Here is a 17,058-nt window from a genome sequence, read left to right on the forward strand (position 1 = left end):
CTAACATATATATATATATATAATGTTATATTAATATACTTATTTAATATATTTAATAATAATATTTATTTAATATATTATTATTTAATATATTTAATAATAATATTTATTTAATATATTTAATATTATTATTTTTAATATTATTACATGTTTTCAGAAATTAAATCACTGAACACAATTTCAATTTTTTTAAAACTGAAAATAATTTCAGAATAAAATTACCAAACGTATTTTTAAAAATGATTCCAAAATAAAAATAAAAACGTTTTCATTTTTATTTTCATACAGAAAATAAAATCATTTTGGAACTAATTCCAAACGCACCCAAAGGATTTGTTTTCTTTTGCCTCTTTGGCTCAATTCAATTACGAGCTCTTTAGTCTTTACAAGGCAAAAATAAGGGAAAGAAGTAAAATTGCAGATGTTTAGAGAAAGTTGGTTAATAGCTGTTTTTATGTAAAATCAGTCATTTGATTGTTAAAATTAATTACATCAATTTGGGAGAGAGTTGAAAAAAAAAAAATGAATTGATAAAAGGGGAAGGACGAGCAAAGTTTAAAGATAAAAATTGAAATAATACTAGAAAGAAACTCCAAGAATTAACTGTACGTCTAAGAGGATTTGAAAGTATTCTATTCTCTAAACTTCGGTGGACTTTTTTTTTTTTTTTTTTTTTGGTTTAAAATTATTTGGTCGCTTGATCTCGTTTTCATAAAGTCAGATTGCCATCGTTTTCCGCGATATCAATGAAAACAACTCAAGAATTAAATTATCAAAATTGGGGCGTGTTCCGAAGATAACTCTTATTAGGTTAAGGAAATAAGGACTTATTCTTTTGAGTAAAAAATTTTAAAAAAGATAACTCGAGTTATAATTTTATTTGAGTTTATGTTCTTTTAAGTTTAAACTCGAGTTTAAGACTAAAATTCGAGTTCAAGTTTCTCCTTCAACTTGAGTTCAGAAACTCGAACTCAAATTAATGAACAGTATTATTTTTATTATTAAAAATGTTATAACTTTTTCGTTTTAATTCTGATTGAGATGATTTTTTTCTATGCGATGACAACGAAAAGACGAATAAAACCTTACCCATATACCCTATTAAAATTTTTCATCAGCATTGAGTTTTTATTAAAATAGTATCTAAATACAAATTTAAGTTTTGACTCACTCAAACACAAACTCAAAAAGATTCTTATCTCAAACTATAACTCAAATGTACACAACCAAACACAAATTCAAGTTACAAGTTCAACTTAAATTCAACTTAAGAATTATACTTAAGTTAAACTCTAAAAGAACAAGCCCTAAATAATTTGCGAATTTCAGAGGAGGACCATGGACATGTTGGTCACCAGAAGCAAATTATTATTATTATTATTTTTTTTTCTTTCTTACTTTGTATTATATTAAATCTGGTTCACTTGGTCTCGTTTTCTGACAGATTGCAATCGTTTTCCGTGACACCATCGAGGGTCACATGAAGTTGACCTAAAATAATCTGTTCCACAGGCTCAAATGGAAATTAATGCCTGATATTACGTGCAACTGTAAATGACACAAACGATAACGTCTGATAATATTTATAATTATTTGTGGTAATGAACATTAACACTTCGATTATTTTCTCTCTCATTTTCTTGCTTAATCAACCGAGGGCCAAGCAGCCATTATTAGTAAATTGACAAGTAGATCCAGAAATTCATGCATTAACACTCATTTCCAAAAATAAGCTCTTGTCAAAGATACAAGTCCAATTTAAACGATACTTGTCGAATCTATGAGGTCCGATCAATAGTTAGTTTTTTATTTTTATTTTTATTATTTATTATTATTTTTTTTTTGGTAATCCTGAAAAATGAATGATCAAAAAGTCATTATTTAGAACAATTAAAACTGTAACTAAAAATATTTATTTTACGTATTTTTCTTAATCTAATATAATTTTAATAAAATGCTGTTAAAAAGAAGACTCTATCAATTGAAAGACAAAGCCTAAGAGGACGTTTGGTTCATAGATTTAAAATCATGATTCAAAATCATTCTCGTTTTATGTGTATTTTTTGTGAGAAAAAAACACTGTAAAAAATCATAAATCATGATTCAAAATCAAGAACGAATACAAAAAATAAACATTTCCTAAGTGTGAGGCCAAACTTAACTGTGAAGCAGTCTTCTTGCAGGAGGCGCAGACAAAGAAACAGTGTGAAAAGCAAAATACAACCATAATGAAGCAGAAGTGGAAAGGAGAAGATTCCAACAACAAAATGGGAATTGGGAAGGAAAGGTGGAGGGTCGAGTCAATGGAGCTGTCAACTTCTAGTTGAAACTAAAGGCGCTTGGAAAGCGGCATGACCCATAATTAAAGTTTGGAATTGGCTTGTCACTCCTCACCTCCTCATCATGCGTGTCAAGAAATTCAAATCCCAATCTCTCAACTACACCACCTTTGTTGTGCTCCTCCAAAACAAATTGAAGCTTTTTTTTTTTTTTTCAAGAATTTCACAATAAAAATTTTAATATTGTTATATCCGTTTTGTACGTTGTTGTATTCTGACATGATTCTAACTAAATTTTATATAGGTAGAAACATGCACTATGATAGAGTGATAGAGTATACGTAGAAGGATCCTAAATTTTTTTTTTTTGTGGAGTATATAATAGCACATTGTTCTTTATACTTTTAACTGTCAAATCACACGAGAATTGTACTAAAACAAAAAAAAAAATTATATATATATATTTTTTGACGAAATTTGAAAACTACATTATCTATCGCTGCCTTTTTCATTTGCTATGCCATGGAATCTTTTTGGACCGCGAAATTTTCAATAACCCTTTTTTTTTTTGGGTTTATTTACTTAATATAAAGTACTATGAAAAGAAAAATTCGAGCTCAGGAGGAGTTCCAAATATACAATCATACGCCACAAGAAAGAAGGATTTAGTTGAAGAAAAGCACTAAAATTAAACAAAACCGAACCTACTTTGCGGTAAGAAGGTTGGTATAATTGCACAATAGTTATCGAGATATTTTGTCCATTAGCATTATAAGAATGACAAAAATGGGAATAACGCAACCAACACCGACAGGCCAGACTATCAGGTTATTTAAGCAAACAGGGCTCCACACCAAAAAAAAGTATAGATGGACGCACCAGTTTTGTTAATAAATTATTGGGGCCATCAGTTCTCAATCAGTTTTCTTGGACCTGTGAAGCTTTCTGACAATATCAGATTTCACTTTGTTTCCCCAAGAGAGAATATCTAGAACCATTGCATCAATTTCTTGTTCTTTCTTCTCATATATGAAGAAAGCTAAGAAGGCAACAGGAACTCCTGAAATAACAAGAACACGCAATCCTCTGTTATTCCAAAGAGAAATTTAAGTGTGACACTAGTCCAATAGATGTGATGAGAGAATTAAGAAGTGAACTTGGTTTTTCTTGTTTTTGAGCATTTAGAAAGGATAGTTGCCAGTTATTATATTATGGAGGGATAACACAAACCTGTAACAAAGACGCTCTGCAGTGAAAAGGCTCCAAGGAAGCTAAGAACCAGCAGGAAGATAACAACCTATCACATTACCAAGAAGGAAGTGTCAGAAATGTCAAGACTATACAGTTAAATCGCAATAATAGTTAACCAGAATCACTAAAACTGGAAAAGCCAAAGTGGAAAGCTTGAAGCACAAAACAAAAGTATAAAAGAGTTGAAGGCAAAGAAATACCTTGACAAAAAGACTTCCGTCATTCCCCTTGGCAAGTGATTTTAACACATTAACAACATTATTCCATGATGAGACTGCTGACATAGCAACTCTTTGTGACGCCTCTTCTGACAACTCAAAATGAGACGGGGAGAGTTTCTCAATACTGTATCCTAATCTGCAGCAGAAAAAATATTCCAAATAAAATGTTTAACTTCAGCGTATGAGATTCGAAAGATAGATAACTGGAACTAAAAACTTCAACTCTGCATAGAAAGCGCTACCCTGCCAGCAGTGTTAAGACTTTCAAATTGGAAAGCAGAAGTTTTTCACACTTAGCAGTATAATGACAAATCCAAAAAGGGAGTTGGACGTACAATTTTCCAGGTAAGTTGCCATGGATAAACAGGAATACCGATATCACCAAAAGAAGCTTTGAAAGTGCAGTGATGATGGTAAATCCAGATGCAATAAGGTTGAAGTAGATGGCAATCAGAAGAATCAAGGTGATGACAGTCTGTTTTCGATCCTTCCAGAGTAACGTGTCAGCAACTGCAAAAGGTAACACCATAAATTGCATTGATCAGTGCAAATAGAAAATAAACTGTTTGACATACACAAGTTTCAGTTTTTGCAGCTCAAAATAATATAAGATGGCACCAAATTTAGCCAAGAAATACATCGAACTGACTTTATGAGCACAGTTATATTTTCCTTCAGAACCTGTGCTTCCCATATTGTAGTTTCCGCTGATTGGTCGTCCTATAATAGCAGAAAATCCAAATAATCTATATCTTTTTGTTGTGGAGTTGGGGGTTGTGTGAGGTCGGGAACTTTACGGGTATCAAATTGAACCACTTCTCTTTTAGAAGTGGTTTGCAAAATTAGCCATCTAGCTAATCTTATGATTTTCTGTAGTGAGACAAATAGTCTGATGATTCATACCTCTACCACTTCCAAGATAGATGGAAGCTTTTGATAGCCCTTCTCTTTTGGGTTGATGTTCAGCTCTCAAGTGTGGATAGGAGTCAACCGTCCTCTTAAGACCTTCCTGCAGGACATTAGACTCACACGGTCACAACTCACAAGTAAACCACTAAAGTAAGAATTTCAACTTAAAATGCTCCATCACTATTTAAATTTCAATTTTGATGTCTTATTTGAATGTTGAAAGACAAAATGAGCCTTAAACCCAAATCCATGTATATCAAACAAACATCGCTACTCATTTCTTGGAAAGAATAAGCAACCTCAAGAGTTACGATAGGAGAGTAGCCAAGACGGTCCTTTGCTTTGGAACAATTAAAAGATCTGCTGCAGGAGAGGAGTCTAATTCTCGAAGGTGTCAACTGCGGGACCTTCATCCCATACGGGCCAAGCAGCTTATATGTCCACTCAACTATATGCGCAATTGGCATCATAACAAAGGCTGGAATTTTTATTTTTGGCCTGCAAACTACATTGATTCAGGGAAGATACAATAAAAGACAACGGACTGATCCCCTTCTCCTCATCATTACATATGATGCTAAAGGACACATAGCACGGTACAGAGATAGGATGAAAAGATATCTTCAAGAAAGCAGCTTAAATTTATTACAGCATCATCTCACCTTTAGTGGTGAAATTAACTGACTGATAACTGCAACTTAACAAATTGAAGAAACTACAACTACACACGATGGGATTGATGAGGAAAAAATGTGTACCTCTCATAGCCTAGACCTTCCAGAATTAGTGACATGAACTCCCAAAACTTGATAGGTTCCATATTTGTAATAAAATATGCCTGCAAAATCAGCCACAATTCACTTAGGGAGTTCCAAAGCTTACTTCAACTTTCAAGCCACAAAAATACTAAAACATGTTTTTGAGCAAATGCTCCACGAATATCTAGTGAACGATCTAAACAAACCATCAGTTTTAAAATATTAATAAAGCCATACATGCAAGAACCAAGAAGAATGTGGTGAAACCTCATACTCATTTGAATATCACTAAAGACGATGGAATAGTAGTAAGCATGTCCACAATATAAAGCAAAGTTCAACACAGTTAGCAGAAATTGCATTCTAAGTCAGAATCCACCTTCTAGAATATAAATATTTGTTTCCCAAACTTTTTCCATTTGAGATAGTTTGATTTAGAAGAGGAAGGAACCTACAGGAAGAAAACCAATTGGGCTCCCTCTCTTTGAGTAAAATTTTGTTTTCATTGAAATGCTAAATAATTATAGAACAAACCAAAAAATGTAAAAATGGTACCTGCCCTGAAGCTTTTTCTGCAACTGACCCCCCTGACGATAGAGCACGTTCAGCACATATGTGGGCATGTGCCACGTTTTCCACATAAGTGAAATCATATACATTATTGCCATCACCAATAATGAACTGATCATTTGAGAAAAGATGTTAGATTTTTAGAAGAATCAATGTCACTGGAATGGCAAACTAAATTTATTTTTCAACCATGGGACAGAGTTCATGACTGGACATATGGAGCCGTTCAAATCAAGATACTATCTTACTTTGAATAATTCAAATTCTGAACCAATAGTCAAAAGTACACTTCAGACATTTTTATCTGTATCCAGTCCATCTAATATCTATCAATATATCCATTTATGCGCGCAGTATGTGTGTGGTTGTAGGAAAAGTAACAAAAACAAAAAAAGACCGGAAAAGGATGTCATATAGACTACGAACGTACTTTGGATTTCCCGGCCCTTGCAGCAGCAACTAAAGATGGAACCAGCAACTTATCACCCGGACCAAAGATGCTGCTGGGACGTATGCAGCATGTTCGAAGCCCATTAATACCATTTGCCTTGATTACCAATGCCTCTCCTTCAGCTTTTGTAACTGAATAATGATCATTGTGCTGGAACATTGCAGGCAAAATATAAAACCAGCTAAATTAGTACCAACTACAGTCTATAACCTAGAGTTCTTCATTTATTTTCAAAGACCGATCAGACAGTTACGTCTCATTAGTTGAAAAAGTTGAAAAATCCAGCATTCTTGAACTCAAACTTAAATGTTCAAGTTAACTGCTCATCCTAGAGTGGCGCCTCGCCAGTCACCACTAAACCACGTATGTGTGGGCTATGAATTCGAGCTTTACTTGAACTAACTGATTTTCAATTTATACTGACATATACATAAGTCCAAAACTGTAATGACTGAAGAATAAATTGACCAAAAAAAAAAAAAATTAATAGTAACAATAAAAGCGGTTCTGGGTGTAAGTACCTTAGGTGGATATGGCAAAGATTCATCCCCATTGAGGATTCCGTGAACCCCATCAAAGACCACGCTAGGAGAGCTAGTGTATATCAAAATTTTCACTTTTTGCTCAATGCAAGCATCAATAACATTCTTCGTTCCTTCAAACAAAATTTAAACGACATCATAAAATATTTAAAAAAAAACATTATAATACTAACGATAACAAATAAACCAGAAAGTTCTCAATATTAGTCCAACATTTCATACCATCAACGTTGACCGAATGATGCAACTGGTAATTGTTGATCGACGAATTCGGTGCCGCCATGTGAAACACGACCTCAGCCCCTTCGCATGCTGTATGTGCCCAAATAATAAACAAAGAAATAAATAATAAATTCTCATTTTCAATTTACAGTGAGACTGAGATTTTAGAATCGTTGAAAAAGAGAACCTTTGAGAACTTGGGCCTTGTTGCGGAGATCGGTGGAGACGTAGTCAGCGCGTCCGGTGCGTAGGGCGTCGCCGAGAATGCCGGTCTCCTCGGCCCGCCCGAGATCGATGGTGGGGCCCAAGTCGGCGACTCGGATGGAGAAATTCGAGGAGCTAATCAGCATCGCCACCAAATGCCGCGCCGCGAAGCCCCGCCCTCCGGTGACCACGCACCACCTCTCTTCTCCGGCCATTCTTCGCTGTGCCAAAAACGTTTTGGAAATCGGAGACGATTTTGGATGGTTGAGTGGTGAGGTAGGCTAGTTTGATGGATCTGAGTGACTGGAGTGTGACTTTTGAGTGAGTGAGAGAGAGAGGGAGAGAGCTAGCTCACAAAGCTGAAGCACATGGGGAGAGAGAGAGAGAGAGAGAGAGATGTCGTACGTAAGTGTTTGTGTGGGCGAAGAAAATCGTTTTTGTAGAGGGGAGAAGAAAAATCAAGATTCGAAACGAAATGTACGTACGTGTCGTAAATTTGAAGTCTTAAGTCGTATTTATTAAAACATGATTTATTTTACCGATTCGATTTGAGTTTTTAATTTTAATTTTACTGTAATTAAAAATTTTTATAAAAAGTTAAATTTAATTTTTTTATTACAGTTAAAAATTCTTATATAAAATCATTTCTCAATTTAAATTGAAAATTAGAATCAACGAACTAAATGAGACCTAAATTCTTATATAAAATCATTTCTCAATTTAAATTGAAAATTAGAATCAACGAACTAAATGAGACCTAAGTGAAGAAAATAACATAATTTAATGCTCCCTTAAAAAAATATATATAATTGAATGCTTAACACTCAAAAAAACATAAGCAATTACATTATTACATAATACCTTGATCTCCCCGCCAACAGCCAACTCCTTTGGTGTGCATTAATTTTTTTTTCTTTAAAAGACATGAATTAGATACGCAGCAAGGATGACCGTGTTTCGAATTGATCCCGTTTTTATTTTTCACGTTTTTTGAAAAAGAAAAAATGAAAACATTTTCAAAAAGGACTTGATCATACAAATTAATTAGTTTAGTGTAAAATGAAAGAGAAATGAAAAATAACTTTTATTCATTTTTCATTTTTTATTTTTATTTTTTGCTCTCTCGAACGGAGAGAGAAAGAGAGACATTATTGGATTTTTTTACACTGAAAATAATCTCTTGATAAAACTACTAAACACATTTTTAAAAATGATTTATATTTGAGATTGAAAATGTTTTCGTTTTCATTTTTATACAAAAAAATAAAATCATTTTGGAATGAGTTCCAAACGCGCATTTTCGTTTAAACGACAATAAACAGTAAACGACCAGGATCAATGACAATAAAGTGTGAAAACGACAGGAAGAAATTGACAATACCTGAGAAACGACAGCATTATAGTAAACGACAACATTTACAAACGACAAAAGGATATAAAAACGTAAAGCAGGGGAAAAAAATAATAACAGACGACAATGAAGGAAAAAGGCAAAGATGGTGATTAGTGAGGATTGAGAGACGAGGATAAGTAGAAAACAAAAAATAAGAAAAAATTTAGCAATAAATTTAATTTTCAACTTTACATTTTTAGAAATTAAAAACAGTTATTTTTAGATTGCTAATACAGTAAATTAAGTTGGAAAGTTGTAAAGAAAATGATTTATCAATTCAAATTTATCACTTTGTATTTTTTAAAACGCCAAGAATATTTAATATTATCAATTACAATTAGTATCTCAAATTAAGAAGAAAATGGTAAAGAAAAAAAAAAAGAAAAAGAAAAAGACCGTGGCGCCTAATCTCGACTGTGTTTTATTTTCCCTCCCATTTTCTCTGCGCCAAACAGAATTCAAAGAAGCTCATCCTCATCCTCATCCTCATCTCCATCTCTTTAATGGCAGTCTCAATCAAACCCTAGACAGACAAACATCCTCTTCAACTCTACCCACTTCCCCGAACCTCAATAACCAGAGCGCTCTCCGACGCGATCAACAGTACTTCGCCGTCGTCATGTCTTCTTCTTACTTCGACGACGACGACGATTTCCAGATCCCTCTCTCCCGATCCACCGCGACTCCTCAAAATTCCATTCTCTCGCAGAGATCACTCAAAAGCTCATCTTTTTCTCACCGGCCGTCGAAAATCCCAAAGTGCTCGACCACCTTCGGCTCCGGCAAGGAGAATGTGCCTTCGTTTTGTTTGGGAAATCAGGAGAACGAGGGTTTTAAGTCTTTGGAAGTTGTGGATTGCAGCTTGGAATCAATACCTTCTAGCTTCGATTGCACGAACGCTACTGCACCGGAGGAAGCTGTTGATAATGTGGGTAAGGACGATTGTTGTTCTTCGCCTCCGGAGAAAAAGGAGTTGTTGAATAAAAATTGGGGCTATTCTCGCAATTCGATAGAGTCTAGGTTGATGAAATCGTGGGGAGACCGTGGTTTTGGCTCTGGTGATGGTGGCTCCGCCGTTGAGGATGACGAGGACGAGGGAGAGCTCGATGAGTTGCTCAAGCTGTGCTCTGCATTAGAAGAGGAAGATAGTTTGGGTGATAATGGAGGTTCGGTTGAGTGTCCTCTTTGTGGGGTTGACATTTCGGATGTCAGTGAGGAACAAAGGCATCGCCACACCAATGATTGTCTTGACAAAGGGGACTCTCCAGCGCAAGATGTAAGTTTGCAATTAGTTTCAATTTTAGGGAGAATTGGTAAACTTACATAGTACAGTATTAGAGTTTGTGATTTGTCGCATATGTTTTAAAAGTCTAAACTTTTAGGAGGATTAATAAACTAAAAAGACTATTCGGGTTATTCGGGTATGTTAAGCAGGTTATTGTTCCTCGTGAGGAAGGCGAATACCGAGTATCCAGGCCATGCGGTGAAGTTTCTGGTGTTGTAGAGTGGCTGCGCGGCCTGGGTTTAACGAAATACGAAGATATTTTTGTTAGAGAAGAGATTGTCTGGGATACTCTCCAATGGTTGACAGAAGAGGTATCACCAATCTAAATGAACTCTATGATCCTATATTTATTGGGTTTATTCCATCTAGTTTGTTTGTTACTGGCCTAAGACCTCTTGGTCTAGTGGCACTAAGGGGTTTGGGAAGGGGGTTGCGGATTCAATCCCTGTGTTGCATAAAAAAAAAAAAAGTTTGTTTGTTACTGAAGTGTAACTTTTTGCCTAATAAGTTTTTTGTCATTTTAATTTTGTTTGACTTCAAGGATCTCTTTAACATTGGCATCACTGCACTTGGTCCCAGAAAGAAGATTGTGCATGCTCTTTCTCAACTTAGAAAAGGGAGCATACAAGCAATTGAGGTGCCTCCACCTTCTAACGCCTCTAGTGAACACAGAAGGGGCACCAATGGAGTTGAGATGCCCAGTGATGTCTCAGAGCGAGTGACTGAAAATGCGAGTAAAGTAGCTGCTAACAAGTTGATAACAGATTACTTTCCAGGATATTTTAGTGATAGAAAGAAAGTTTGCGACACCGGTAGACAACAGAGGGCAATAGTACAGGGATCGTCAAGTTCTGGCCGTAAACGTGTTACAGGCAAAAAACACATCACAAAAGGAAAGCTCAAGGATCCTCCATCGTGGTGTTCCATACCAGGAACACCATTTCGAGTGGTAAATGACTTTTCAGATGATTGTGGTTTGTGGGTACTATATTTCTGCTTACATTACTTTCCTAAAAGTGGAATTTGAAAGGGTTTACTCTTTTTGTTGGTTTCACTATTTTATCATTTTCCTAACAGTTTAAGGTTTTAGAATAAGATATTATATAACATGTGCAGGATGCTTTTCGATATCTTAGAGGAGATTGTTCACATTGGTTTCTCACTCACTTCCATATGGATCGTAAGTTTCTTCTTTCCATTTCTCCATTAGCTTAATGGTTAAAACTTATGCCTAGCTTGTTTATCTGAATGATAACGACATTGAATTAATGGCAATTACAATCTGAAGCAAATAGTTTAGACTTTTGACGTCAAGCTTTTCCTGTTAATAATCATTGGTTTTTGGTTCAATATGATTCATTGATTGCTGCAGATTATCAAGGTCTAACAAGGTCCTTTTGTCATGGACTGATTTATTGCTCATCCATTACTGCTAAGCTTGTAAATATGAAGATTGGGATCCCATGGGACAGATTGCATGTTTTACCCCTCAACCAAAAGATCAATATTGGCGGCATTGATGTGACCTGTTTAGATGCAAACCACTGCCCTGGGGCCATAATTATACTTTTTGAACCACCTAACGGTAAGGTGTGCTTCAAACTGACTTCCAGCTTATAACGAGATTGTGTTTTCTGTGTCTAGCTTTTGGTTAATGATTCCGGTTGTGCATTCAGGCCAGGCCGTTCTGCACACAGGAGATTTTCGCTTTAGTGAGGACAAAGACATGATGCCTTTTTTGCGAGCACGGTTTATCCATACACTTGTACTTGACACAACTTACTGTAATCCCCAGGCAAGTCTGAACGTCAATTATGGAGTGGCTGAACTGGTGGCTTATTAAAAACTTTCATTTTCATGTATGATATAGTTGAGTGTCACCAAGCTAGGAAGAAAATGCTAGTATTGTGGATGGAATTAGAGAGGGGGAAAAAAAAAAAAACCGGAGTTGTAAAAGCTGGTAAGTAGCAATGGTAATTAGCTGCACAGTATTAGATAACTAGAGGAAATAAAGAGAGCAACTCATAATCGTTAAAATTTATGCTGGTACACCATTCGGAGTCTCGAACAAATTGGCAGTCGAATTTAAAACTGTTAATTCTTTCTTATAATGAACATTGTCTCACCTTTATTTTGCGTACTTTGGCTCATATTTCATTGCAGTATGACTTCCCAAAGCAGGAGGCCGTAATACAATTTGTTCTTGATGCCATTCAGGCCGAAACTTTCAACCCTAAAACTCTTTTTCTGATTGGTAGCTACACAATTGGTAAATCTCTGTCTCTGTCTCTGTCTCTGTCTCTCTCTCTAACCCAGGATCTTCCTGGTTACCAAATATGCGCAAGAAAACACTTTTTTTTTCTCCCCTTCCTTTCTTAATTTGTAAATTATAGTCTTTCGTAATAGGAAATTCCTTATTTGTATATTGTTTCAAACTTACAGGAAAGGAGCGACTCTTCTTGGAGGTAGCTCGTGTTCTACGAAAAAAGGTTTATGTCAATGCTGCAAAGCTGCGCATTTTAAATTGTTTGGGGTTTCCTCAGGAGGATATGCAGTGGTTTACGGTAAATGAACAGGAAAGCCAGATACACGTTGTTCCTATGTGGACACTTGCAAGCTTCAAACGACTTAAGCATGTAGCCAATCAGTATAAGGTGCGGGTTTTCCGTTCTCCCCCTTAATAACGTGTGTGGAAACTATTTCTATAGCCTCCCTCTCTTGCTCTCTTTTTTGAAAAAAATGTATATCTTAACTACAAGACTTGCTAGAAATTGAATGCTGTTTTTGTTTGTGAAATAGATAACTAGTCATGTTAACGTTGTGCTTGTATTAATCAGGATCGATTCAGTCTGATAGTTGCTTTCTCTCCCACTGGTTGGACATTTAGTAAAGGAAAGAAAAAATCTCCAGGGAAAAAGTGGCAGCAGGGCACAATCATAAGGTACCATTGTCTTCCTCTCTGTAACTCCATAGACCGAACCACAGAAAACTAAGAGCACGATACATTTCCATTTCCTAGATTCTTGCCAATCTCATGAAATATCCAAGTGACAAGGGCCAGACTCTTGTCTCTGCACTTTTTTTTTTTGCTCCATCACATTGGATGTTTACAATGAAACACACATTTTGAATACCCAATTGAGAACTGATTGGTACAATGAACCTTAAGGTCTAAGCAGAGATCATGTTCCCTTGTTACTCCAGGTATGAAGTGCCGTACAGTGAACACAGCAGCTTTACAGAACTCAAAGAGTTTGTGAAGATCATATCTCCAGTAAACATAATACCTAGTGTGAATAATGATGGGCCTGATTCTGCCAATGCCATGGTTTCTCTCTTACTTTCTCAATTATGAGCTCGACAAGCTTCCTTAAAATTAAGTTTATAAGAATAATTTTATTTGTAATAAAAATTACGCGACTTAATTAACCTCTTAACGAACTGAATGTACATTAAAAATTTACATATATAAATTTGACGTTGCTTCGGTTAGCACATTTTTGTTAGGAAATCTTTTGGTCTTGTGTTTTGTTTGTAAATTAATTCCTTGAAGCCTTGTGGCACCACTGCTGATAGTTTTACTTCTAGTGGAAATAAACCATTTCCTTTTTTCCCCAGTAAAAAAGAAAAAAAAAAGGGTTAGAATCCATTTCTTTCAAGTCCTAATGTATATTGGGTTTACTCGTTGAAACTAGAAAAGATGAATGAATGTCTACTCCCCACAAAGTAGGAGGAACTTTGCGCATGACTGGGGCAGAAAAGAAATATATTTCTTCTGAGTTAAAAAATGTCATTTTCTAGTTGTTGATATTTTTGTTTGGAGAACAAATGTTTTTTTTTTCTTGCAGAATTGTGTGTAAAATCATAAACCAATAAAATCTTATTAGCAAAACAAAATCAATTGTAAAATTAAGAGGAACCATTCTATAACTAAGATATATTGGTATCTTGGTATGCAGTGCAAACCTCTTCAATCTCCATTTCAGCATCATCCGTTTGTAAACCATCCTCTAAATCACTCTCAGCTTCCTCTTTCTCAGATTGCAAACTAATGCTCTCATTTTCAGATTCCCTCTCAAGCCCACCCTGATCTTCTTCCATATCCGACATCTCACTAAAACACTCAATCTTCTTCTTCTTTCCTCTATAACCAATAAACCTCTGCACTTTCTCCTTCCACCGAACCAAAGGACCTTTCTCAATCAGCTCCTGACCTTCATAAGCTTCCGTCAAGAAGACACTAAACCTCTTCCCTCTCTCCGAAACATAGAAAATCCCGCAATGCTTCAGAAGAAGCCTCATCAGCTTCTGAGGCATCACGAGCTCCCTCCGAAAATGCGTGAGATGATCGGTAGTCGGCAATCTCCTCTCGATAGTAAAGCTAAGCAGCTCGTGCATAACGGCAACAGCCCTCTTGTCGAACTCGAGTGAACCAGCCTCAAGTCCTCTGGCATCCGCATAAGGAGACAAGTAAGTCCTCTTCTGGAAATGCTCTATTTTCCCTCCATGTCTGTACAACTTCTTGTAGTTTGGTGGGAACTTCAAAGGAAAAGGAAGTGAAAGCAACCCCGGAGTGTGATCACTTCTTTCGGTTATTCCCATCGCCTTCTTCGCCAACTCCGTTACAGCCCATGAAGGATTCCAATCAACAAGCTCCAAGTACTGAAGACCATCAACCTTTTTCACTAGCTTAAAATGTTGTGGATACTTGTGAACCCAATCAGTTCGGAAATCAACAGGCAACCCAAAATCTCTCCGAAAATGAGCAATCTTATCCACAGGAAGCCTTTTATCAACAGACATCATTAGAAAGCGAGTGACATGCTCTGCAGCCTTGTCTTCATGCTCCTTTATAAGCATTTCCTCTTCTTCCACTAGCTTCTCTCCTTCATTCGTCATTCCACACCACAACACCCCCCTGCGGTCCTTGTACAGCTCGAAAAGTTTCGGCGATTTTCGAACGAAATCGGAGATCTTGTGGGGCTTTGGGAGATTGATTTGCCTCCGGTATTGCTCAAGTGACCTGACGGGGATAATCATTTCGGGCTCTTTCTTTAGAATCTCCATCAAGAGAAGAACTTTGGAGGCTATCTTCCACTTCTCGGTCACCACTTCGAGATCGTGAACTCTTTTGTTCTTGCTTCGGTCTTGTACTCTTTTACTGGTCGTCATGAACCGGTTCTGGTTAACCCCATTTCTCTTCATGAATATGTAAGAAAACCCATCACGAGTAAGTTGGAAATATTTCGTGGTTCTCATATTTTGACGCCTTTTAAATCCGAAAATTCATGAAGTTTTAACAATCGGGATAGCCATAAATGCCCGAGTCAATCTAAAACACGCCTGCAAAGTGTTTGAGAAAACGCCTGCAAAGTGTTTGAGAAAATGCCCGAGTGAGAAGAAATGGTTTACCCCGATAGAACAAGTTGAGATGGGATTTGGGAAGGAATATTTATTTAAGAGTGATCGAGTAATGAGATGCTTGTGATGGGACGCATAAATTATAAACAAGTTGGACGTTGTAGAAGGAGATGGGTGTTTTTTTTTTTTTTTTACCAAAGGCGATGGTTGAATCATGAATGTTGATAGCTTTCATCATTTTTTTTTTTTTGTGCAAGCCGAAATTGGGCCTTGAGTCTTAGGCCTGGGTTGGGCCAGGCATGAGGACTCCCCACTAGTGTAGAGTAGGGGGTGGGGTAAAACTCGAGAATTACTCTTATCTTGAATTTTTAACTCTCATTCTAAATTAATATTTTTTTGTTAATATGATTATTTAACTAAAAAAATAATTAATTAAGAATAAGAAATAAAAATCTTGATTCATACACTTTTAAAAAATATTTGTCTTAGTTTCTTGTAGGTGGGTCATGGGTTTCATGAAATACAATAATGTCATTCAAAACAGTATTTTGGGTATTTTATACTTTTGCCTTAGGAATTTATATGGTTTTAGCAATTTGTGCTTTATACTTTTAATTTTAGTAAGTTACTTCCTTAATTTATAAAATTTATTACAATATGCCCTATTTTGATTATTGTGTTAAATTAGTGTTGAAAAAACACGTTTCATGAAAAATCTCAATATCCCAATTCAATTCAAATGTAATATAAATATTTCAATTTCTTAATTTTTAATCCCATAAATCTAATAAAAAAATTTGAGCAAATTTAGTAAAATAAGGCATGTTGCAACAATTTTATAAGTTCAGAGGGTTGATTGTCAAAATTAAAAATTTAGGAGGGTAATTTGCGAAACCATAAAAAATAAAACACATTTTATTAAGTTTAAAAAATAAACTTAAATAGCACAAATTTATATTTTAAATGAAATAAATGTAAAGATAATAATAAAAGATGGCACTTATATAATTTTCTCTTTTAAAGTCTAGATTTTTTTTTAAAGTTTAGTTATTCATCTTGTATAATTTTCAAGTACACATTAAGTTTAATTTTTTATTTTCCAAAAGTGTAATATTTGTATGGTAATTCTCTGAATAGTGAATAGTGTTTATCTAATTCACCCTTCCCTGCTACGATCCCCTGATGTTGGCTATTGTAGACTTATAAATTAGGGTGGGTGTGCCCGAATTGCCCGACCTGAAGCCTGAATTTTTGAATTTTTTTTGAATTTTGCCCGAATTTTTCCCGCCTGCCCGAATTGCCCGACCCGCCCGAGGTGCCAGAATACCCGAAAACGGCTAGTTTTTTTAATTTTGCCCGAAAACTCGAGTTGCCCGAAAACGGCTATTTTTTGAATTTTTACCTGAATTCTGACCGAAAACCCGAGTTTGTGTGTTCATTTCAAATTGTAATATATATATAAATATAATATATATATAAATTGTAATACTAATATATATATATAAATAACTTAATATTAAAAAAAAAGTTTAAAAAATTCAGACAATTCGGGCGGGCTCGGGCCGCCGAATACAAGCCCGCGGCCCGTTCAAGGTGAAATTCAGGCTCCGGC

At 35.6% G+C, this 17,058-nt stretch overlaps 3 protein-coding genes across 3 annotated transcripts; 1 reads left to right on the forward strand and 2 right to left on the reverse strand.

Moving 5' to 3' along the window:
• Positions 1–2,901: 2,901 nt before the first annotated feature.
• LOC21401592 (3beta-hydroxysteroid-dehydrogenase/decarboxylase) lies at positions 2,902–7,766 on the reverse strand. Its single transcript, XM_024166920.1, has 12 exons — positions 7,391–7,766; positions 7,204–7,293; positions 6,961–7,094; positions 6,419–6,589; positions 5,974–6,099; positions 5,419–5,498; positions 4,960–5,158; positions 4,655–4,760; positions 4,087–4,261; positions 3,731–3,887; positions 3,510–3,576; positions 2,902–3,339 (listed from the first exon to the last, which is right to left on the reverse strand). The coding sequence occupies exons 1-12, from the start codon at positions 7,620–7,622 to the stop codon at positions 3,194–3,196; spliced, it is 1,683 nt and encodes a 560-aa protein (XP_024022688.1). The 5' UTR covers positions 7,623–7,766; the 3' UTR covers positions 2,902–3,193.
• Positions 7,767–8,884: 1,118 nt separating this feature from the next.
• LOC21401593 (DNA cross-link repair 1A protein) lies at positions 8,885–13,500 on the forward strand. Its single transcript, XM_024166921.1, is given in 11 exon segments — positions 8,885–8,906; positions 9,256–10,131; positions 10,257–10,396; positions 10,627–11,034; positions 11,202–11,265; positions 11,458–11,670; positions 11,762–11,880; positions 12,249–12,354; positions 12,528–12,739; positions 12,923–13,026; positions 13,290–13,500. Coding segments are annotated over 11 exon segments (2,415 nt in total). The 3' UTR covers positions 13,441–13,500.
• A 408-nt stretch (positions 13,501–13,908) lies between these two features.
• On the reverse strand, positions 13,909–15,580 carry LOC21401594 (protein WHAT'S THIS FACTOR 1 homolog). Its single transcript, XM_010100093.2, has one exon. The coding sequence runs from the start codon at positions 15,342–15,344 to the stop codon at positions 14,016–14,018; it is 1,329 nt and encodes a 442-aa protein (XP_010098395.1). The 5' UTR covers positions 15,345–15,580; the 3' UTR covers positions 13,909–14,015.
• Between the last annotated feature and the right edge of the window lie 1,478 nt (positions 15,581–17,058).

This window comes from Morus notabilis, unplaced genomic scaffold (assembly GCF_000414095.1).
Source record: "Morus notabilis unplaced genomic scaffold, ASM41409v2 Scaffold348, whole genome shotgun sequence".
Lineage (NCBI taxonomy): Eukaryota > Viridiplantae > Streptophyta > Magnoliopsida > Rosales > Moraceae > Morus > Morus notabilis.